The sequence below is a fragment of the Neomonachus schauinslandi genome, chromosome 9 (genome assembly GCF_002201575.2).
Source record: "Neomonachus schauinslandi chromosome 9, ASM220157v2, whole genome shotgun sequence".
NCBI lineage: Eukaryota > Metazoa > Chordata > Mammalia > Carnivora > Phocidae > Neomonachus > Neomonachus schauinslandi.
In genome coordinates this window covers 84,234,666-84,255,829 of record NC_058411.1, presented here as the reverse complement: position 1 = coordinate 84,255,829, position 21,164 = coordinate 84,234,666, and the positions used below count along the sequence as shown (strand labels likewise).

Below are 21,164 nucleotides of genomic sequence, written 5' to 3'. Positions count from 1 at the left end.
TTTTTTTTTAAAGATTTTATTTATTTATTTGAGAGAGAGAGTAAGAGAGAGAAAGAGCACAAGAGGGGGGAGCGGGAGAGGGAGAAGCAGACTCCCTGCCGAGCAGGGAGCCCGATGCGGGACTCAATCCCGGGACTCCAGGATCATGACCTGAGCCGAAGGCAGTCGCTTAACCAACTGAGCCACCCAGGCGCCCACCCTCAACCCTTCTTAGATGACTGTGTGTTAGAGCAGTCCCCTCATCCTAGAACTGATAGTATGCCCTGTAGCCTAAGAATCCTCATCAGAGTGAGCCTACAACCAGATCTTACTTGCAGGTAGTTTCTGTAATAAGCTCGCAGGATTCTGGGCAATTGGCACAGAGCCTATCTTGCTTTTCATCTCTCTGTTCTCCAAAGCTGGCTCCCACTGGAAGCACTTCCCTCCTCAACTCCATGGCTGTCATCCAGAATCCTGTGAAGGTCTGTGATCAGGTATTTGCCCTGATTGAAAACCTCACTTACCAGATCCGGGAACGGATGCAGGACCCCAAGTCTGTAGGTAGGTATGAATAGTACTATCTTCCCTTCAAGGTTTCTGGTATGGATGGGTTCCTCAGGCACTCCTGTGTCCTCTCCTAAATGTATGAGACAAGGCATTCTCATCCCTCTGATTCTACTGCAAATTTGTTAGGGTCTTTTGTTAGAGATAAAATCTTTGGCTCTTTCTGACTGTCCATCTTCCTTCCAGACCTGCAACTCTACCACAGTGAGACACTAGAGCTCATGCTACAGCGTTGGAGCAAACTGGAGCGTGACTTTCGACAGAAGAGTGGGCGCTATGATATCAGTAAGATCCCTGACATCTATGACTGTGTGAAGTATGATGTGCAACACAATGGGAGTCTGGGACTTCAAGGCACAGCAGAGTTGCTACGTCTCTCTAAGGCATTGGCTGATGTGGTCATTCCCCAGGTGTGTCTCATAGCCTAGGGGGATGGGCACTGGGAAAGGAAGGGAAGAAAAGCAGAAAGGGATGGTGTGGGAAGCAGGGGAAGGAAACTTAGAGAAAAAATAAGTTGAGTTGCTATAATTCTCTGGCTCTGATTAAGTGCAAGAGGCTAACTGAGGAGAAACCTGGAGAGGGGGAATGTGGTGGATATGAGAGAAACCCTAGACCTGAGGTGAAGAAAAACATCATCTTGGGCCTTGGAGTATGAGGCAAGAGGAAAACAAGATTCACTGAGGTACTTTTTCCTGGCCTGTGGCCCCTAGGAGTACGGGATCAGTCGGGAGGAGAAACTGGAAATTGCCGTGGGCTTCTGTCTTCCACTGTTGCGGAAGATACTACTTGACCTGCAGAGAACCCACGAGGATGAGTCTGTCAACAAGCTGCATCCCCTGTGAGGGAGGGCTGGGAGGGGTGCTGGATGGAGGGAGGGGTGTGTCAGGGAGCCCTTGGGGGAATATAGGCTGGGACAGCTTGGGGAACTAAGAATAGAAGGGATCCTGGGGTGGAAAGGAGAGAAGTGTTTGAGTTGGGAGGAAGGAGTTCGTGGAGGGGTGGGAAGAAGATTATGTGACAGTGTACATGACTTAGCTCTTATCTCAGGTACTCCCGAGGGGTGCTCTCCCCAGGCCGCCATGTTCGAACACGTCTCTATTTCACCAGTGAAAGCCACGTCCACTCCCTACTCAGTGTCTTCCGTTATGGGGGACTTCTTGATGTAAGGATCTTTCTTCCTTCAACCTATGAACACTTTTTCCCAACATTCTTTTACTCTCCTCCTCATGTTTCTTTTTTACTGCAAGCTTTCTGTATTCTCTTTGTCTCCTTGCTCCTTCCCTGACTCCCTTGTCCTTGGGCATTGATTTTCTTCTTCTTATGTTCTGTAGGAGACCCAGGATGCACAATGGCAGAGAGCTTTGGCTTATCTCAGTGCCATCTCAGAGCTCAACTATATGACCCAGATTGTCATCATGCTTTATGAGGACAACACACGGGTGAGGAGCTAACACGGTGGGGTGAGGAGGGTGCCCCTTCTTTCTCCTCCTTCCCATTTTAGAAAGAAACTTTCATATCCTTATAATTTGTAGAATTCAGCTAGGTGTGATACCCAAGCACAGCATGTCACAAAGAGGAATCTGGAGGTTCCTGCTAGAACAGAAAAAGTGTTTTGGGATGGTGTTGAGCCAGAGAAATACCATGGAACATAGCTCTGGATTAGGGAGGGTATAGAATTTGGGATGATGTTACAGTGAGTCTTTTTCTCTCAAACTTTCTTATATACCTTTTTCATCTGGCTCCACAAAGGTAAGTGTGGTGTTGTATGTATGTGTGTGTTGTATGTATATATGAAGTGTGCTGCTGATGTACTGTAGCAAAGCTGAATTACTGTGGGAGATGGATGGAAAGAGTTGTGGAAGTCATGTGGGGTGGTGAATCTCAAATAGTGGAGGTGAAGGAATGAGGATCCTTTAACACTAGACTATAGTTAAGGGGAAGCTATAATAGATCAGCCCCAGAATGGAGTAAGATACTGAAACCTCAGCCCTGGGAGGATGTATCCTCTGAGTTCCTCTCTGTTGTCCCTGTGGTCTTCCACCACCATATCCAACTTTTCCCACTGCCCCTTCATCTGTTGATGCCCCATAGGATCCCTTATCAGAGGAGCGGTTCCATGTGGAGCTACACTTTAGCCCTGGAGTGAAAGGTGTTGAGGAAGAAGGCAGTGCCCCAACTGGCTGTGGATTCCGTCCAGCTTCTTCTGAGGTGGGTCTGAGTGCTGGGATTTTAGATTAGAGGATTTAGGAACCAAGGGATGGGAAACTTGGAAATAGTATAGGGAGGTGAAAAGACTGGGGAGTCTGGGATGAGGAGGCTGGAGGCCATTAACACCCTTCCGATCTGTACCTGTTGGTGGGTAGAATGAAGAGATGAAAACAGACCAAGGCAGCATGGAGAACCTGTGCCCGGGGAAGGCATCGGATGAACCAGACCGGGCATTGCAGACTTCACCCCAGCCCCCTGAGGGCCCTGGCCTCCCAAGGAGATCACCCCTCATTCGTAACCGAAAAGCCGGCTCCATGGAGGTAATGGGAGGGGCTTGGGAGAAAGAAGTGGTGGAATTGCTCATAGGGCAATATCCATGAATCCTCTGAATGCCCTTGGGGGATTGTTGGGACCTTAGGCAGACTCCTCCTGTCCCTGGTGGACATGTTTTACTTAATTTCTCTTTCACAACTGGTCTCCCAGTAAAGCTCCTTTAAGCTGGTTGCTACTTCTGAGATTAAAGAGATGCCTGTGAGAGGGGCCTGAGAGATAGGATATTAAGAGATGAAATTGAGGAGGAGGCCGCTGGATGAATTTGAAAAGGCTGTTCTTTAAAAGGAAATATAGTGAAAAAAATAAATAAATAAAAGGAAATATAGTGGAAACAGCATGAACTCTGGGCTAAACTCCCAGTCTGATACTTAGAAGCTGTGTGACCTTGGACAGGTAATTTCTCCAAGCCTCAGTTTTTCATCTATGAAACACAAGTAAACACAAGTAATATCTAACATATAGATGTTCAGTAAACAGTAATTATAATAATAAAACAATAGCTATTAAAGGCCAGGCTCTCTCCATCTCTTTGTTGCCTTGGGTAAAAATTATAGCTCAGATAGGAGCAATTATGTGACACTTTAATATCATCCTTTTAGGGTTACCGGTACTCATCCCAGAAAGGGAAGCAAGTCTGGAAGTCTCTCTCTTCCCTCTGTTCTGATGAGGAGCGTTATTGGCCTGGGCCTGTGTCCGTTATTTTTGGAGTTTGTCTCTAGGCCTGGTTCTAGTTCTCTAGCCTAGAAGGAGGAACTATTGTAAATGTCACATTGTGTCCAGCTAACTGTGCTGATGTTTTTGTTCAGGTCTTTTTTCTTGGAAAGATTTTTTCCCTCTTTGGCTCAATGACACTCTTTTTGACCCCATGATTTATCCTTGTCTCAGGGACTCTGTCTGATTTGGGTCCTGCTTTGACAGATCAGTCTATTCACCTGGCTCTGTACCAGCTCTCTGTCTTAAAGGAATTGGTCTTTCATTTTAGGAATATCTTAGAAGAATCTGTAACTACCTTATATAGGATCAGCCAGAGGCTTACAGTTCAGATTTTGGAGAAAGCTGAGAAAACAAACTACAGTCTGTTTTGGACTTACTCTTTTCTTCCTGATTATTTTACATTAGGCTTGATGTTATGAATACTCAGAGCTTCTTTAGGAGGGGGATGCATTATTTTCTCTTTGAGATGTAAGTTAACTTAGTATCCACAGTACACTAGTACCCTACAGACTCACGTGGATTGATCAAGCGGACAAGAACGATGTATAATCTTCATCAGTAAACTGCTTCTCCACATCTAAATGTCTTCCGCATTCACATGGTCTGCCAGTCTCCCTAGCACTGTTGTGCTTAACCCTTTTTTTTTTCTTCTGGTTTAATCAGTCAAGAGATACAGGCAAAGCAGAGCTCTCTGTGTATCATCTCTCAGACTTGATGAGTTGGCTTTTTTCTTTCAGGCCTACAGGAAGCTTCCTGTTGTAATCACATTTCTTCCTTTTAATTCCTAGTGTTGCTTATACCCGTGGCTCATCCAGGATGGTGGTTGCCCAAGATACGCTCCTCAGCTTTGCAAGAAAATCTTCTCTCCACTCCTTGGTCACACAGCCTTTTAATATTAATATTTCCTTTCCTTATTCTATAGGTATAGGCATTGGTATTCTTATCCTTATCGACTACAACCCTTCCCCCCATTCCTTCTCCTCTTGTCATCTCATATTTTTGGACAGTTTTAGAATACAGAATCTGTGACCTTCATAGCAGCTGTGCCCTGGGTGATCATCCTCTCCAGGCCTAGAACTAGCTCTGCCCAATGGGCACTGGGGCTTTTGGGAGCCTGGGAGTTAAAGGAGCTGTGACCGGCTTTCCACCCGGTCTGATTTCAGGTCATGAACATGCAGTGCACGGGGAACCTGGACCTGATCCCCTTGCGGGGACGGCGCCGCAGGAGGTCAGGAGACCTCCCCAGGCCTTCCCCAGCCATCGGCCTACAGCCCCGGGCTGTGTCCATCACTCACCTGGCATCCTGCACACAGGTGTCCCTCCCTTCTTCATCTTCCTTTCCTGCCTCTGTCTTTGCCTTTTGGGATCTAGGGACTCAGAACACTATCTGGGGGTGGTGGGGTGTGTGTGTGTGTTGGGATTTGTGTGATTAGGCCCTTGTAGCCTTTTTATTTTTATTTATTTTTAATTTTTTTTTAAAGATTTTATTTATTTATTCATGAGAGAGAGAGAGAGGCAGAGGGAGAAGCAGGCTCCCAAGGAGCAGGGAGCCCGATGCGGGACTTGATCCCAGGACCCTGAGATCATGACCTGAGCCGAAGGCAGACCCTTAACCATCTGAGCCACCCAGGCGCCTCCCCTTGTAGCCTTTTTAGAAATCTGTTTCATAAAAAAAAAAAAAAAGAAAAGAAATCTGTTTCATGTCTCCAGACATGGAGGGGAGGGTTTCTTGGTGCAGATAAGAAACCGAGTGTGGTTGCCATAACCACAGCTGTCCCATGGAAAGAGGAGAGGGTAGCCAGACTTTCCTTTTTAGCGTGGCTCGTTTATTGTGATTGGGTTTCTGAATCCTGTGGAGGGATAGGTAAGATTAAGGAACCCTTCTCTGCTGAGAACTGAGAATGGTTGAATAATGATTTCTCAAATTTGGGATGGAAGGGCTGTGGGAACAGGCATCTTGGAAATACAAGTGCCATCTGGTGTATAGGATTCCCTGGACAGTTCCCTCTGCAAAGTACACTCTCCATTCCCTTTTCATTATTCCTCCCCCATAAAAATCCTTTGGTTCTTCCAGACTTTCTGACATTGCTTGGTTTTATAGGGGCAGGAATTCAGGACCTGGGTTTTAGACTTCTTGGTTGAGGTGACAAAATGGTAATATAGAGTCCTTTTTCTCCAGGTGCTTTCTGAGACTTCATCCTCGAGGCCTGGTGGCTACCGGCTCTTTTCATCTGCACGGCCACCAACAGAGATGAAGCAGAGTGGCCTAGGTATGGTTTTCCAGCATTTCACCTATTGTTGGGAAGGGGTGTCTGTCTGTTCTAACAGGTTTTATTGTGGGAAACCTTAGTCACGGATGTTGGGGTCATCTGGTCAATGGAATTGTTGGGTGGGGCTAGGGAGGATGAATTGGGAGAAGCCATGTTTAGGTGTGAACTTTGATCCCAGATGATTGTTTCCATTCCAGGAAGGTGTTTGTCTTTTGGTTTTTTACACCAACCCCCATTTCTCTGGCTCAAGGGCATTTTTCTGGCTTCCCCTCTTATTCCTTATCTGTCCTCCCGGTCTAGCCCAGACCTTAAGGGACCATGGAGACTCTGATACTTCAGAGTTATCAGAGACAAAACTATAAATAGAGGTACTTGTGACCTCCTTATAAGTGTCCTATTCCTCATTTGGAGAACTTGTGCCATGTCTTCCTCTGAGACCTATGTTTATTGTATCCCTGCTCTGGCCCCTCTTCCCTCCATGCCCTCTCCTTCATCCTCTCCTAATTCTGTAATTTTTTTTCCTTCCTTCCTGAAATTTGAGGGACATATCTGAGACTGGTGTAGTGGCAGAGGCTTCTCTCAGGACTTTGAGGGAATGTCTCTTGATTTTTTTGATTCCTGGAGAGGGGTGGAGAACATCATTCAACCTTTCCTAAGAACACAGACTGCAGGAAGGACCAAGCCTCAGAGGGTATTGTATTCTTTGGGAGTGGGGAGTGGTCCTCGGGAGGGGCTATCTTTGAATACAGGGTCTTGTGAGCCAGTAAGTAAAACTGGCAATTAGAGACAATTATGTGGGGTCTGGACTTGGTCCTCTGGCTTCTATCTTGTCCTATTGTTCTCTCCATTTAGCTCCTTTCATTTTTCTGTTACTTTTGTCCTTGACACCCAATTTCTTGGCTGCAAAATGCTTAGCTTTGGACCAGCAAAGGGAAAAAAGGTTTTGGTAACCCTCCTGGCTAATTTTATGGGAGTAGGTTGCCTTCTAGATCTCTGAAATGAGGTAGATGGATTGGGGCATGAAAAATAAATTACAAATGTATAGATCTGTGACATGGACTTCTCTTCCCAGAAGTTTCAGTAAAGAATTGTTTTCAGGTAAGCTGGAAATGAGGACAGTTGTGTCTGGCCTCATTTAGGTAGGAATGCTGTCAAGAACAAGACAGAAGTATGAGCGTGAGACTGGTTGACAGATGGTAGTGGTGAGGTAGACACTACCCTCTGAGATGATCCTAGGACTGGACAGGGCAGGATTGGCAGGACTGCACCAGAAAATTATTTAGTGAAGGAAGTAAATGTAGAACAAAGCTCAGGTGGTCTGGGATAAAGCCAGCTAGTTTTAGCTCCTCTGAAGAAACGTAGACATATTTAACAGCCTTTATTACTCTCTGGAACCCCTTTCTAGAGCCTTTTTATACATGAAAGGTAGGAAAAGGTGCTGCATAGAGCAGCAATCTTGAATTCCAGATTATTAGCCATCTGAGCTTTCTTGATTTCTATAGTGACCTTGAAATGCTGAGACTCCTGAAACCATGACCCTTTCTTTGTGGGCTCCAAGGAAGTTGACCTTTTTTTCATTCTGTCCATCTCTGCTATGTTAAGTTCCCAAGCTAAACCCAGGTTCTTGGCTAAGATGGATTTGGAAGTAGAGAGCCAAATCCCATAAACTTGGGTATCAATCTTATCTTTTCCCTCCCACTCTGTCCTCATGAGCTATAGTAGGAGAGGGGACTGTAGAGTCCCAAACCTATTTTCAGTCGTATTTGGAACATTGACTGGTTTATTTGCTGAGATTTTTAAAGTATTTTATTTACTCCTGTGGTTGGCAATAGAGCTCCCTTTGCTTTCTTTGAACTTACATGTGTAGGCATCTGGCTTTGAGCATAGGGCTTATAAGGCAATAAACTTTTGAGAGTAGAAAAAACATGGCTTTTTTATTGTTCCTATTTACCATGTCCTCCTTCTTAATAGGGTCCTCAGCACACAGTAGGCATGCCCTCCATGTAATCACCTGACTCTTCACATGTCTTTCAGTTTGTGTCCATCTTCACTTCAGAAACAATGCTCTGTTTTTTCTTGATGAAAAAATAATTATTTCTTTCCTAACTGAACACAATTGATCTTCAGAATCAAAAGACCAGATTCCAGTCTAATTTAGCTTCTAACAAACTATATGACCTTGAGCAAATGAGATCCCTTTTGAATCTCAGTTTCTTTACCTCTAAAATGAGAAGATTGTACTAGATGATCTTTGAGTCCCTTCCAGCTTTAAAAATTCAGTGAGTCTCATACTTCTTTTCTTGGGAAAAGTGAAAAAGGCCTGAAGAGAGATAGAAGGAAGGGAATGTTGGATTAAAGACTTAGGAGGAAATGAAAGAACTTAGGAGGAATTGGAACTTATGTGAACTTAGAATTTGAGCTGAGTGCTCAAAATGTAGTCTCTAGTTTCAATCAAAGTTCTTTCCTTTTAAGTCTATAAGGGACTATATTTCTGGATTCTTCAAACTCTATATCCAGGGTAAGGAGCACTGAATTAAATCTAGGGAGATCTAGAGAGATCTATTTTTTTAGCGTTCCTAAGATGTACCTGGAGAGCACAGTCTGCCCTTCCAGTAACTTTGAGTCCCCTAATATGACTAACCCTGTATTTGTAGTGGCCTCTTGTATCTACGATGTAGATCTTCAGCAAGGTCTCTACCTTGCTTGCCCAGTGTAGCTATGGACAGTAGTGAAATCTGTTGGTGGTTATGTGTAGTGAACACATAGTGGTGGCTCTGAGTGACTATGTGTGTGTGTCTTCATGTTGTCGTGTGAAGTTATGTGTACTTCTGTGTGGTAATTGCAGCTTTGTGTGGCTACTAATGCACTCCCGGCCTTGCAGGCTCGCAGTGCACAGGGCTGTTCAGCACCACAGTGCTGGGCGGCTCCTCCAGCGCCCCGAATCTTCAGGACTACGCCCGCAGCCATGGCAAAAAGCTACCACCTGCCAGTCTGAAGCACCGAGATGGTACGTGGGTGGGTTTTGGGGGGCAACTCTTTTCTTCATTTGTCCCCCAGCACAGACACAGTTCAAGAACCATTCGTACTTAAGATGGCACTGACACTGGCCTTATAACAAGTTTGTTTCATCAATTATAGAGGGGAGAAGGAACCGAGGACCCATCCACCCCTCCATTTGCATTCCCTCTCAATGCAATAAATACTACTTATTTATGCTTATCCCTTCATGATCTCCCACATACAGCCCTGCTACATCAATTTACTCCACCTTTATATTCTTTCCTGGATTCTGGCCTGTAGGAGTAAGGACCAAGGAGGATGATCCATGGTCAGTAAAAATGCAGTGGAGTCTTGATTCAAATCTAGGAAATCAGGGATGGGGAAGTTGCTCAGCCAAGGCAGGAAAGATGATATGGAAAAAGACTGGGGGAAGGGATGAAAGGTTTTACACAGATTTCATTTCCAAATGACCAGAAAGAGGATGTGGTGGTGAAATTAGGGTTGTTTGTGGGGCCATATTGTGGTAGAGATGACACACAGATTCCTACAAGGAGATTATACCAAAGGAGAAGATTGAAACGTGGTAGTCAGGAATCTAAGGGGGGGTGGGAGCAGGTCATATACTAACTGTAAAGAACAGAGTATATTGTGGGCAAATTCCAGAGCAGAGGGTGGGGACAGGGGTGGGTATAATCCCCATGATGTCTTTTCTCCCCAGAGCTCTTGTTTGTCCCGGCCGTAAAACGATTTTCTGTGTCGTTTGCAAAGCATCCGACTAACGGTACGTTTGCTTCTGACTCAACGTCATTCCCCCTCATCATGTCACCTCCAGACACTTAACCTCTGAGTTCTGACACTGACTTTGCCTCTGCCTTCCACTATGTTGACAACGTGCTGTCTCTGAATGAACCACTCACTAAGTGTCCCTCTTGGGGCGTACCCTTTTTGTGACAAACTTTAGTCTTGGCTGCAGCGTGGCTGCCCTATCTGTGTGGCAACTCAGGGACTTATGTCCATCGTCACCATCACCATTCTGTCACTTTTTTCAGCATCATCCCCAAAACATTAATTAAACCCTTCCTTTTCCCATCACATGACTGCTGGGCTTTGTACAAATATAACAGTGGTTCTCCTTTTTAGGAAGAGAATAGTATTTCCTGTATCATGTCCCTGTCTTCTTTTTTACCCCTCTACTCCTCAGCTTATACAGTTTTGGTCTTCCTGTTTTTTTTCTCCAACTCTTTGTTGGAGTGAATGACTAATTTGTTTCTCTTATGGAGCAATGCTGCTGCAGGTCCCAGTTCCCAAGCATACCCCTAAGGGCACTGATCTTGAGTTTAAAGTTTTCCATCACCTTATTCCTATCTCCTATCATTGTGTGTATTTTATGTGGCTCTTGTGCTCCTGACATCTGCTTTATGTTACTACTAACTTAGGGCCTGGGCCTAGAAAACAGGAGCCCACATTGATTTGGGATAAAGAGAGAAAGACGGGAGTAGGAGGCAGTGGGTAAAGGAAAAGGGATTTTACCTTGAATTATACAGCATGTGTTACCACACAGTTTCCAGGTAACCCCAGCCTACCTAAGCCCCGCTATCTCAGAGAAGGTTGAAGTGAGAGTTGAGATGTCTCCTGGGATTTCTGGGGGAACTTAGGAATGAATAATTATTTCAAAAATATTGAAGAACTGGTCTGGTCATACTAAGGTAGGAGAGTTTAGAGATCTGTGTAAACCAAAAACTGAAGGGCAGTGGTCTCTTTGTAGGGCTTGGCAGGGGAACCCAGGGCTTTCTCCCTGTTTTATCCTTTATATTCTTAGTTTCTTTCTGCCTTGTATCTTGTTTTCAAGGTAAATCCAGTTTTCTTATACATGGTTTTCTTCTGTCCAAGCACTAAGTCTCTCCAAAGGAGGTAAAATTAGCCTGGCTTCCTGGCTGGAAAAAACTCCTTAGCCAATGGCAAGTGCTAGATTTTAGCCCAATCAGGCCATACCTCTCCACTAGGCCTGCTGAAATTTCCCTAGGTTGGCAGACCCCACCCCCACCCTGGCTCCCATTTGTGCCTGTGATAGGAGCTCCCCTTTCAGAGTGGCGTGGCTGTGCCTACACATTAGTTTCAAATTCTTCTGGCCTTCATATGCCACAGTAATCTCCAGAGTAGAACTTCATGCACCAGCCCCAGCCCCACAGCCTGGGACTTGGACTTAGGGGATGTGTTACTTCAAATATAGAATATAGTACTGGGAATTGGGGCCCCTGAAATCAGAGTTAAATCACTGATATCCTAGTTCTTAGGCTTTGGGAGGTAAGATCCAGATCCATAAAACAGATCCTCAAACCTATATATCTCTAGTTCCCTGAGGCCTTGATTAGCAGCCTCACCAGTTGAAAAAGAGATGAGTTAATTCTACCATAAGGAAGAGAAGAAGAAAGACCTGGATAATTCAGTAGAGTACAGGAGAATAAATTCAAGATCTCCTCCGACACCCTGCACACTTCCTCAGAGGCCTTCTTGCCATTGTTCTTCTTGTACTTGAGTTTGGAAGCTAAAGTGCTTGAGAAGCCAGAATCTGGGATCTCCCTGTTGGTATCGGGAGAAATTTGGAGCTATTATGTGTCTTGCTAAAGAGTACCTAGATTTAATTTGTCCCTCAGGACAATATGAGGGCTCTATCCCATGGTCAAATCTTGTTTGACTGACCTAGCAATTACAGAGTGGATGCTCTGTCTACAATTGCTTATGGCAGATTAGTGACAACAATATGCACCCTACTGTCCCATCATCACCATCTCATTGCTGTGATGTCTCACTTTGAAATAGCAGCTGGAAAACCTGGACCTAGCTTTGGAAAGGAGGCAAGGCAGTGCTGTCTCCTTACCTTAATGAGAGAACGTATCTCAGCCATCCCTGCCTATATTCCTGATAAGCTTCTGTCACATCTTGTGACTACACTGAGTATACAAATATGGCCCATTACTAAATTGCCCACTGAACTCGCCAAAGTAAATTGATATAGTGGGAAAGAGACTGTGGTTCACCCTCATCCAGAATGTTAGAGTAGCCATTGGATTTACCAAGCCCATTATCTTCTAGGGTACAGTTAGTGCCTGGATGGAGCTGAAACCTCTTCTGACTTTCAGACTGAGGTCTCTGAAAACCATAGTCTCATAAGATCACTCTGTGGAACCACTTTTGGTCTGGGAGTTCTGAGCAGTCATCTTTAGCTACCTTGACCTTCCTTCTCTATACCAGTATCCTGTCATCAGGTCTTGAGACCCCATACCTTTTTCCTAGGATCTTTTCCTTACTGTTTCTCCTGTGCCCTTTCCACATGCCTTTCACTGCCTTCAACAGTTTGCAGCTGAATTGCATATATCCACAAAGTTTGCAAGCAGCTAAAATTGTAAGTCGTTCAGGATTGAAGCTTTTCCACTCACCAGCTGAACAAAGTTAGACTCACCAGCAGTGGGAAGAAAATACAAAATTATCTTTTTTTGGCTTCAGTAATGGATACAGAGTCCCCCGAATCCTGAGATTTATGCAAACATTTTTTAAAATCTGTGTATTTGGACAAGAGTAAAGGCTGATTAGTCAATATCATCATTTTTACATATTGATTCTCTTTTTTTACATACTCTGTTTTTTTTCTTTTGTTTTAAAGGACCTTTATACCTGGTGTCCTGTCAGTTTCCTTTGCCATCTACCTAACACCAGCCCTGTTTGTGGCTATTTTAGAGTCTGGTCCAGAAGGCCTGGCCTGAGCCTTTAGGAGCCTTTTTAGCTTCAAACTTTGCCTTAATACCCTATACCATTCTTGACCCTCTTCTCTAAGTGACTTTGGATCTTTGCATCTCTATACCAACTGTATAAATACATTCGTCTGTGAAGCAGGCCCTAAGTAGGGTTTGTCCAGGAATGAACAAGGACACTAGAGCTCTAATCAAGACTCCAGCCACAAAACTGCCAGCTTCCCCCCACCCAGAATGATGTGATTGCTCTCTGTAAGCACTGACTTAATTAAGCTCAATGAAAGAGGGGAGGGCCTTGCTGTGTGATGATGCCTCAGTAGCCCCTTCTTTTAGACTCAGTGTGATGCCGACACTCTTCTTCCCTGCAAGAGACACCCAGTTGTTCTGACTATCTCTGCTTCTCTCTTAGCTCCCCTTGGAGCTGAGTGTCCCCACCTCCCAGTAATGCTTGTGCCACTCAGTGCCCCCCTCATTGTCTCTCCCTCTTCTCTTTCTTTATCTTTGTGCTTCCTGCCGTGGTCCCCCCCATCCCCTCCAGAGCTGCTGGATGACCAGCACCCTGTGGTCCGGTTGCTGCGCAGTTTTTCCTCTGACTGTCCAGGGGGCCGGCCAGTCTCCTTGGATGCCACGCTGGCGCATCACCTGCACCAGTGCTCCTACCACCTGCGCCTCTTCCGGAACTGGCTGCGCTCAGGCCAGGATGACCCCGAGTGCCTCTACGGTACCCCCTGCCACCAAGCTGGCTGCTGCCACTACCCTGGCTGGGACTGACTGCTTTGCTTATTGCACTTCTGGCAGGAGAGTCCACCTATCCCTTTCTCCTGTTTACCCTAAGGTTATGTGACTTGCATTTAGTTGCTTGGATATGGGATTGGAGCCAGACTGCCTGGTAGCTGTAGCATTGGCTGCTCATCCCCTTACTGTCCTCCTTCCTTACTGCCTCCTAATGTTACCCATTCCCAGTCCTGTTCAGCATAGGAGTAGTCTCTTGCCCTGAAATCTGTTCTTGTCTCTATAACCCTCTGCTACCACCATCCTCAAATGCAAACGTTTTTCTAGCCACTCTGAGGAGCTAGAGACTGTACTTCTCCTACGCTCCTGCCATAAGAATACAGGGGGAAATTGAGGCACAGGTCTTAATTGAATCTTTGAAGCAGACAAGGGCCAGAGTTAGAAGATGGTCAGGTATAATCCTTTTGAATTGCAGATTTTAGTCATTAGTGAACAGGAGGCTATGTCTTACATAGATATTGCTGTCCTGCCTACTCTTAGTTTCTTTAAGGAATTATAAAGAGACATAGGAAAGATTGGGAGCTGAAAAAGTGCTTGGGATGTGTGCTTCTTGATCCTCCGATGGGTTCATTTTTTTTTCATCAACAGGCCCTGGGATTAGGGTTATATATTTAGGTTTACCCTTTACCCTAACCAGACTGGTGAACCTATGTTGGAATTGTTGGGTTTGGACAGAGAATCAGTATTTCTTCTTCTTCCTAGGGATTTGCCTCATTTTCCTGATGGAGTAGAGAAATCCTAGCAAGTCTGGGGTTTTCCAGTGAGAGCAGAGGGAGAAGCTTTGATGTGATGGAAATGACCAAGAAAGAACTTCCATCCCCCAGCCTGTTCGTGCATGTGGTTTTCCTTGGCTGAGCTTCATGTGTATTGCATGCACTCCAGCTTGCTTCCAGATATTCTAGCCTTTCTACCCATATCCTAAATCTGCATGAATCCTTCTTCAGATTCCATGCCCTCCTCCTTAATCTGGTTCTCTTTACATGATCCCTGAAATCTGTTTCTTCCCAGCTCCATGATCTCCCTACCTCATTTAGACCTTCAGTTTCACCCCTTACCTCACCTTGTGTTTTAGTCCCCTAGAAAGAGCAAGAGCAATGTAGGTGCTTACCCTATTGGAATTCTGTTGATTTTTCCATGGGTCATTGCAGGCTCTCCATGGGTAGGATGAGAGGTGATTTGATTCACTTGGAGGCCTTAGCAGGTAGACTTCTTAGGAAATCTGGAGGTGAAAAATAGACACCTGTAGGGGCTCTAAAGAGTTCCCTCTCCTGAGATCTTGGATACCCCATACTCCAAAAGCCACGGACTCTCCTGGTGGCTCCCAGGGACTCTCCATGCTTCCTTGGACAGTTGGGGTATATCTGGCAGGAATAACATTGACTTTGCCCATCTCTTTTCTAACAGGATTTGAAGGGTGTTCCATGGTGCCTACGATCTACCCCCTGGAAACACTGCATAATGCCCTTTCCCTACATCAAGTGAGTGAGTTCCTGAGTAGAGTCTGCCAGCGCCATACTGATGCCCAAGCACAGGCATCTGCAGGTATGGAGAATACTCTTATCTTATACCCCTGTCTCTGTCCCTACGCCTATCCTTCCTAGAATGTGGGTAATAAATTAAAAAGATAGGCACTCCAGAAAGACACAGAAGTAGATTTGAACAATTGTTTAATTGCATAGGCCACTTTAACATCATAACTTCCCAAGTTAATTTGTAAATTTAACGTGATTCCAATAAAAATGCTGATGTTTTTCTAAAGTCAGACAAATTGATTCTGAAGTTGTCACTGAAAAATAAACAAGCAGGAGTAGCCAAAGAACACCCTGAAAAGAGTAATGAAAAGCTTTTTTTTTTTTTAAAAGATTTATGTATTCATTTGAGAGAGAGTGAGAGAGAGAGAGCCAGCACTGTGTGTGCACGAGCTGGGGGGAGGGGCAAAGGGAGAGGGAGAAGCAGGCTCCCCGCTGAGCAGGGAGCCCCACATGGGGCTCCGTCCCAGGACCCTGGGATCATGACCTGAGCCGAAGGCAGGCACTTAACTGACTGAGCCACCCAGGCACCCCAGAGTAATGAAAAGTTACTAGCCCTATCAGATTTTATAACATTCCACAAAACTTCTATAATGAAAACACTGTTGTATTCATACGAGAATAGACAGACCAATCAAACAAGATAGAAAATCTAGAAATAGATGAAGTTAGCATTTCAAAATACTGGAGGAAAGACAGACTTTTTTTTTAAGGAATAAAGTCCAAATATAGCTGAGGTGTATCTTTTTTTTCTTTTTTTTTTTTTTTTTAAAGATTTTATTTATTTATTTGACGGAGAGAGACACAGCAAGAGAAGGAACACAAGCAGGGGGAGCAGGAGAGGGAGAAGCAGGCTTCCCGCCGAGCAGGGAGCCCGACGTGGGGCTCGATCCCAGGACTCTGGGATCGTGACCTGAGCCGAAGGCAGACGCTCAACCAACTGAGCCACCCAGGTGCCCCTCTTTTTTTCTTTTAAAGATTTTATTTATTCATTTGAGAGAGAGAGACAGTACAAGCAGGGGGAGAGGCAGAGGGAGAGGGAGAAGCAGACTCCCCACTGAGCAGGGAGCCCCACATGGGGCTCAATCCCAGGACCCCAGGATCATGACCCGAGCTGAAGGCAGATGCTTAACCAACTGAGCTACCCAGGTGCTCCAAGGTAGACTTTTTAATAAATGAAGTTGGTACAACTGAGTAGTCATATGACAAAAATTAAAACTGAATTCATACTTCATACTATATACCAAGATAAACTCCATATGGTTCAGAAATCTAAATGTAAAAATTAAGCAATAGTTTGTTCCAAGGGTTTGTCCTTCCACAGAAACACCAAAAAAAAAAAAATCAATCAAAAACTATCAGAATCAGCTTTGTCAGAACTCTGGAAAATAGTCAGAAGTTTGGAGCAACCAGGAAAATGCTCAGTCAAGAGAAGAGGCAACCTAAGAGTGGCAGGAAGCTTCCCATCATTTTCCTATCTCTTATCCTACCCTCTGCCCAGCCTCAGCAGCAGTCTTACTGGTGGCAGGACATGTTCTCAGTGTGGGACTCTGGTCCCTAGTTCCAAAAGGAGCAGAACAGACTTTATTCTCAAAGAATGCTCTTTGTCGGTTCTAACTTGTCTAACTTGAAGATCTGTCACAGGGTGCTTCCCTTTGTTTCACCGAGTCACAGCTGAAGAGTAGCTGTGTAGAAAGTATTCCCTGGAAACACTGTAAGGCAAATGAGCAACATGCTGCTGCCTGGGGTAAAGCTGATAATTGAGGCAAACAGTAAGTGTACTGAAAGTCTGGAGTGAAAACTTGGGGAGAGAGTTTCTTTGGAAAATTAAGGCATTCAAAAGCCCCCACATATACTGGGGAATTTAGAAGCCATGTGCATGCCTAGGGAAGGACACATGTGCAGAAAACACATGAGATGACCCTAAGATTTTCCCTCTGGCTGAACTCTAGACTCAGCACAAGCAAGAATTGAAGGCTAAGAGGGATTTGTAAATAGTCTAGCTAAGTGTTGAAGGAATACCTCAACATAGAACCAATCTGCAAAGCCTGGGAGAACTCCCCTCCCCTCCCTTTGCCTCCTTTCCCCCCATCTTCCTCTCCCCTTCTTTTGGTTCTTGGCATTCAAGGAAATCCTTGTCAGAATGCTAGCTGTGGGGCACCTGGGTGGCTCAGTTGGTTAAATGTCTGACTTCAGCTCAGGTCGTGATCTCGGGGTCCTGGGAACGAGCCCTGTGTCGGGCTCCCTACTCAGTGGGGAGTCTGCCTCTTGCTCTTCCTCTCCCTCTGCCCCTCTCCCCCTGCTCATGTTCTCTCTCTCTCTGTCTCAAATAAATAAAGAGTCTAAAAAATTTTCAAAAAAGAATACTAGCTGTGAAACAAGCTAAAGGAACAGACATTTCAGAGACCACATATGACAAAGAAGACAGACTTCACAAGAATAGAAAAGTCACTAAACAGCCACAGCCCACGGCAAACAATGAAAACAAACCCTAAGGAGGGGGAATAATCTGATATTCAGAGTTAACACTATTATAATACTCAAAATGTCCAGTGTTCAACAAAACATTATAAAATATGCAAAGATACAGGACAGTATGGTCCATTTACAGAAGAAATTAACAGAAACCATCGCCAAGAAAGCACAGATGTTAGACTCACCGGGACAAAGAATTTAAATCAGCTATCTTAAGTATGCTTGAAGAGCTAAGGGAAATGATGGACAGAGAACTAAAGGAAATCAGGAGAATGATGTCTCAGCAAATACAGAATATCATTAAAGAGATAGAAAATATAAAAAGAAACCAAACAGAAATTCTGAGACCGATAAGTCTAGCAGAAATGCAAAATTCACTATGTTTCTTAGAAGATATGAGCAGGCAGAAGAAAGAATCAGCAAAATTAAAGATAAGTCATTTGAAAGTTTCTAGTCTGAGGAGGAGAAAGAAAAAAACAATGAGAAAAAAATTAACAGAGCCAAAGAGATTTGTGGGACACCATCAAGAATACCAATATATGCGGGCGCCTGGGTGGCTCAGTCGGTTAAGCTTCTGCCTCCAGCTCAGGTCGTGATCCTGGGGTCCTGCGATCAAGCCCCACATTAGGCTCCCTGCTCCTCGGGGGACCTGCTTCTCCCTCTCCCTCTGCTGCTTCCCCCTGCTTGTGCTCTCTCTCTCTGTCAAAAAAAAAAAAAAAAAAAAAGAATACCAACACATGCATAATGGGAGTCCCAGAAGAAGAGAGAGAAAGAGGCAGAAAAAATATTTGAAGAAATAAGGGCTCTGAAGACTTCTCAAATTTGATAAAATACAAATCTATACATCCAAATAGTTCAAACACCAACAAGGATAAATTCAAAGAGATCCCCACTGAGACTCACTGTAATCAAATTGTCAAAAGACAGAGAAAATCTTGAAGGTAGCAAGAGAAAAGCAACTTATCACATACAAGGGATCTTTAATGAGATTAACAACCAATTTCTTTTTTTTTTTTTTAAGATTTTGTTTATTTATTTATTTGACAGAGAGAGAGGCAGAGGGAGAAGCAGGCTCCCTGCTGAACAGGGAGCCCCACGTGGGGCTTGATCCCAGGACCAAGCCGACCAAGCCACCCCAGCGCCCCTAACAACCAGTTTCTCATCAGAAATCACAGAGGCCAGAAAACAGTGGGATGACATATTTAAAGTGCTAAAAGAAAAGAAAAATGTCAACCAAGAATTCTTTATCTAGCCAAACTGTTCAGAAATAAAGAAGAAATTAAGATACTCCCAGATAAACAAAAGTTGAGGGAGTCTGTCACTAGTAAACCTGCCTTAGAAGAAATGCTAAAAGCTTTTTGGGCTGAAATAAAAGGACACTAGATAGTGACTTGATACCATAACAAAAAATAAAGAACTCTGGTAAAGGTAATTACATTGGTAAATATAAAAGTCAGCATTTCTGTATTTTTGGTTTGTAACTCCTTTTTTTTGTTTCATATATGACTTAACACACAAATGAATAAAATAGTCATTACACGTCCGTATTAATGGTCATACAATGTATAAAGATACAATTTGTGACAATAACATAAAGTGAGGACTGAGCTTTATAGGAGCAGAGTTTTTGGGTCACCTGGGTGGCTCAGTTGTTAAGCATCTGCCTTTGGCTCAGGTCATGGTCCCAGGGTCCTGGGATTGAGCCCTGCATCGGGCTCCCTGCTCAGTGGGGAGCCTGCTTCTCCCTCTCCCACTCCCCTTGCTTGTGTTCCCTCTCTCACTGTGTCTCTCTCTGTCAAATAAATAAAATCTTAAAAAAAAAAAAAAGACAAGTATAAGAGCAGAGTTTTTGTATATTATTGAAGCTAAATTTGCCATCAATTCAAACAAGATTGTTATAAATTTAGGATGTTAATTGTATCTCCATGGTAACCACAATGAAAATATCTAAAAATATACAGAACAGTAAATAAAGGAATTGAAATGGTACACTACAAACAAATCAATTAAACACAAAGATGAGGAGCGGCTGGGTGGCTCAGTTAGTTGGGCATCTGTCTTCAGCTCCAGGTCCTGGGATTGAGCCCCACATTCGGCTTCCTGCTCAGCAGGGAGTCTGCTTCTCTCTTTCTCCCTCTGCCCCTCCCCACTGCTCATTCTCTCTCTCTCTCTCAAATAAATAAATAAAATTTAAAAAAAAAACCCACAAAGATGATAGTAATGGAGGAAATGAGGAACAAAATAATGTATAAGATGTATAAAAAATGAATAGTGAAATGGCAGAATTAAGCTCTTCCTTATCAGTGATTACTCTAAATGTAAATGAATAAAACTCTCAAATTAAAAGGCAGAGATTAGGAGAATGGATTTTTTTTTTTCTTAAGAATGGATTTTTTAAAAGATTTATTTATTTACTTTAGAGAGAAAGAGACTGGGGATGGGGAGTGGCAGAGGGAGAAGGAGAGACAGGCCCAAGCAGACTCCCCACTGAGGGTGGAGCCTGACGCAGGGCTTGATCCCACCACCGTGAGACCACAACCTGAGCTGAAACCAAGAGTAGGATGCTCAACTGACTGTACCCCCCAGGTGCCCCAGCAGAATGGATTTTTTAAAAAATCAGCCAACTATATGCTGTGTACATGAAAATCACTTTAGATCCAACAGTACAAAAGGTTGAAAATGAAAGAATAGAAAAAGATATTCCATGCAAATAATAACCAAATGAGAGCTGGGGTAACTATACTAATGTCAGACAAAATAGTCTTTAAGTCAAAAGTTGTTCTAAGAGACAGAGGTCATTATATATTGATAAAAAGGTCAGTTCATTAAGAGCATACAAAAATTATAAACACATACCCACCAAACAACAGAGCCCCCAAATATATGAAGCAAACATTGACAGAATTGAAGGGAGAAGTAGATAGTTCTACAAAAATAGTTGGAGACTTCAATCTCACCTTTAATAATAGATAAAACAACAAGACAGAAGATCAATAGGGAAGCAGAGAGCTTCAATGACACTGTAAGCCAGCTAAACCTAAGAGACATATAGAACATCCTACCACTGGCAAAATACAGGTTTTTTTTTTTAAAGATTTTATTTATTTATTTGACAGAAAGAGACAAAGCGAGAGAGGGAACACAAGCAGGGGGAGTGGGAGAGGGAGAAGCAGGCTCCTCGCCAAGCAGGGAGCCCAATGCAGGGCTGGATCCCAGGACCCCTGGATCATACCCTGAGCCAAAGCCAGACAATGACTGAGCCACCCAGGTGCCCCAAAATACAGATTCTTAAGTGCACATGGAATATTCTCCAGGATAGACCATATGGTAGGCCACAAAAAAAGTTAAATAAATTTCAAAAGATTGAAATCATATAAAATATCCTCTCCAACATAGTGGAATGGTGCTAGAAATCATTAATAAAAGGAAAACTGGAAAATTCACAAATATGTTGAAATCAAACACATTCTTAACCTTCAGGTCAAGGAAGAAATCATAAGGGAAATTAGAATATACTTTGAGAAGAATGAAAGTGAAAATGCAACATTCCA

At 43.9% G+C, this 21,164-nt stretch overlaps 1 protein-coding gene across 11 annotated transcripts in view; it reads left to right on the top strand.

The window, feature by feature from the left end:
• The window catches only part of PPIP5K1 (diphosphoinositol pentakisphosphate kinase 1), a 41,161-nt gene that overhangs the window by 9,617 nt on the left and 10,380 nt on the right, over window positions 1-21,164 (top strand). For 3 of the 11 annotated variants that reach the window (XM_044918390.1, XM_021695641.1, XM_044918399.1), the window contains 12 exons: window positions 399-540; window positions 730-953; window positions 1,254-1,381; window positions 1,591-1,705; window positions 1,875-1,982; window positions 2,635-2,751; window positions 2,907-3,071; window positions 4,962-5,111; window positions 5,978-6,068; window positions 8,950-9,075; window positions 9,787-9,849; window positions 15,014-15,151. In XM_044918390.1, coding sequence (XP_044774325.1) covers window positions 399-540; window positions 730-953; window positions 1,254-1,381; window positions 1,591-1,705; window positions 1,875-1,982; window positions 2,635-2,751; window positions 2,907-3,071; window positions 4,962-5,111; window positions 5,978-6,068; window positions 8,950-9,075; window positions 9,787-9,849; window positions 15,014-15,151 — 1,567 coding nt within the window. Of the gene's footprint in view, window positions 1-398; window positions 541-729; window positions 954-1,253; window positions 1,382-1,590; window positions 1,706-1,874; window positions 1,983-2,634; window positions 2,752-2,906; window positions 3,072-4,961; window positions 5,112-5,977; window positions 6,069-8,949; window positions 9,076-9,786; window positions 9,850-13,355; window positions 13,539-15,013; window positions 15,152-21,164 lie in introns of all 11 variants that reach the window. The other 8 variants (XM_044918397.1, XM_044918400.1, XM_044918391.1 and 5 more) reach the window with 7 other exon arrangements.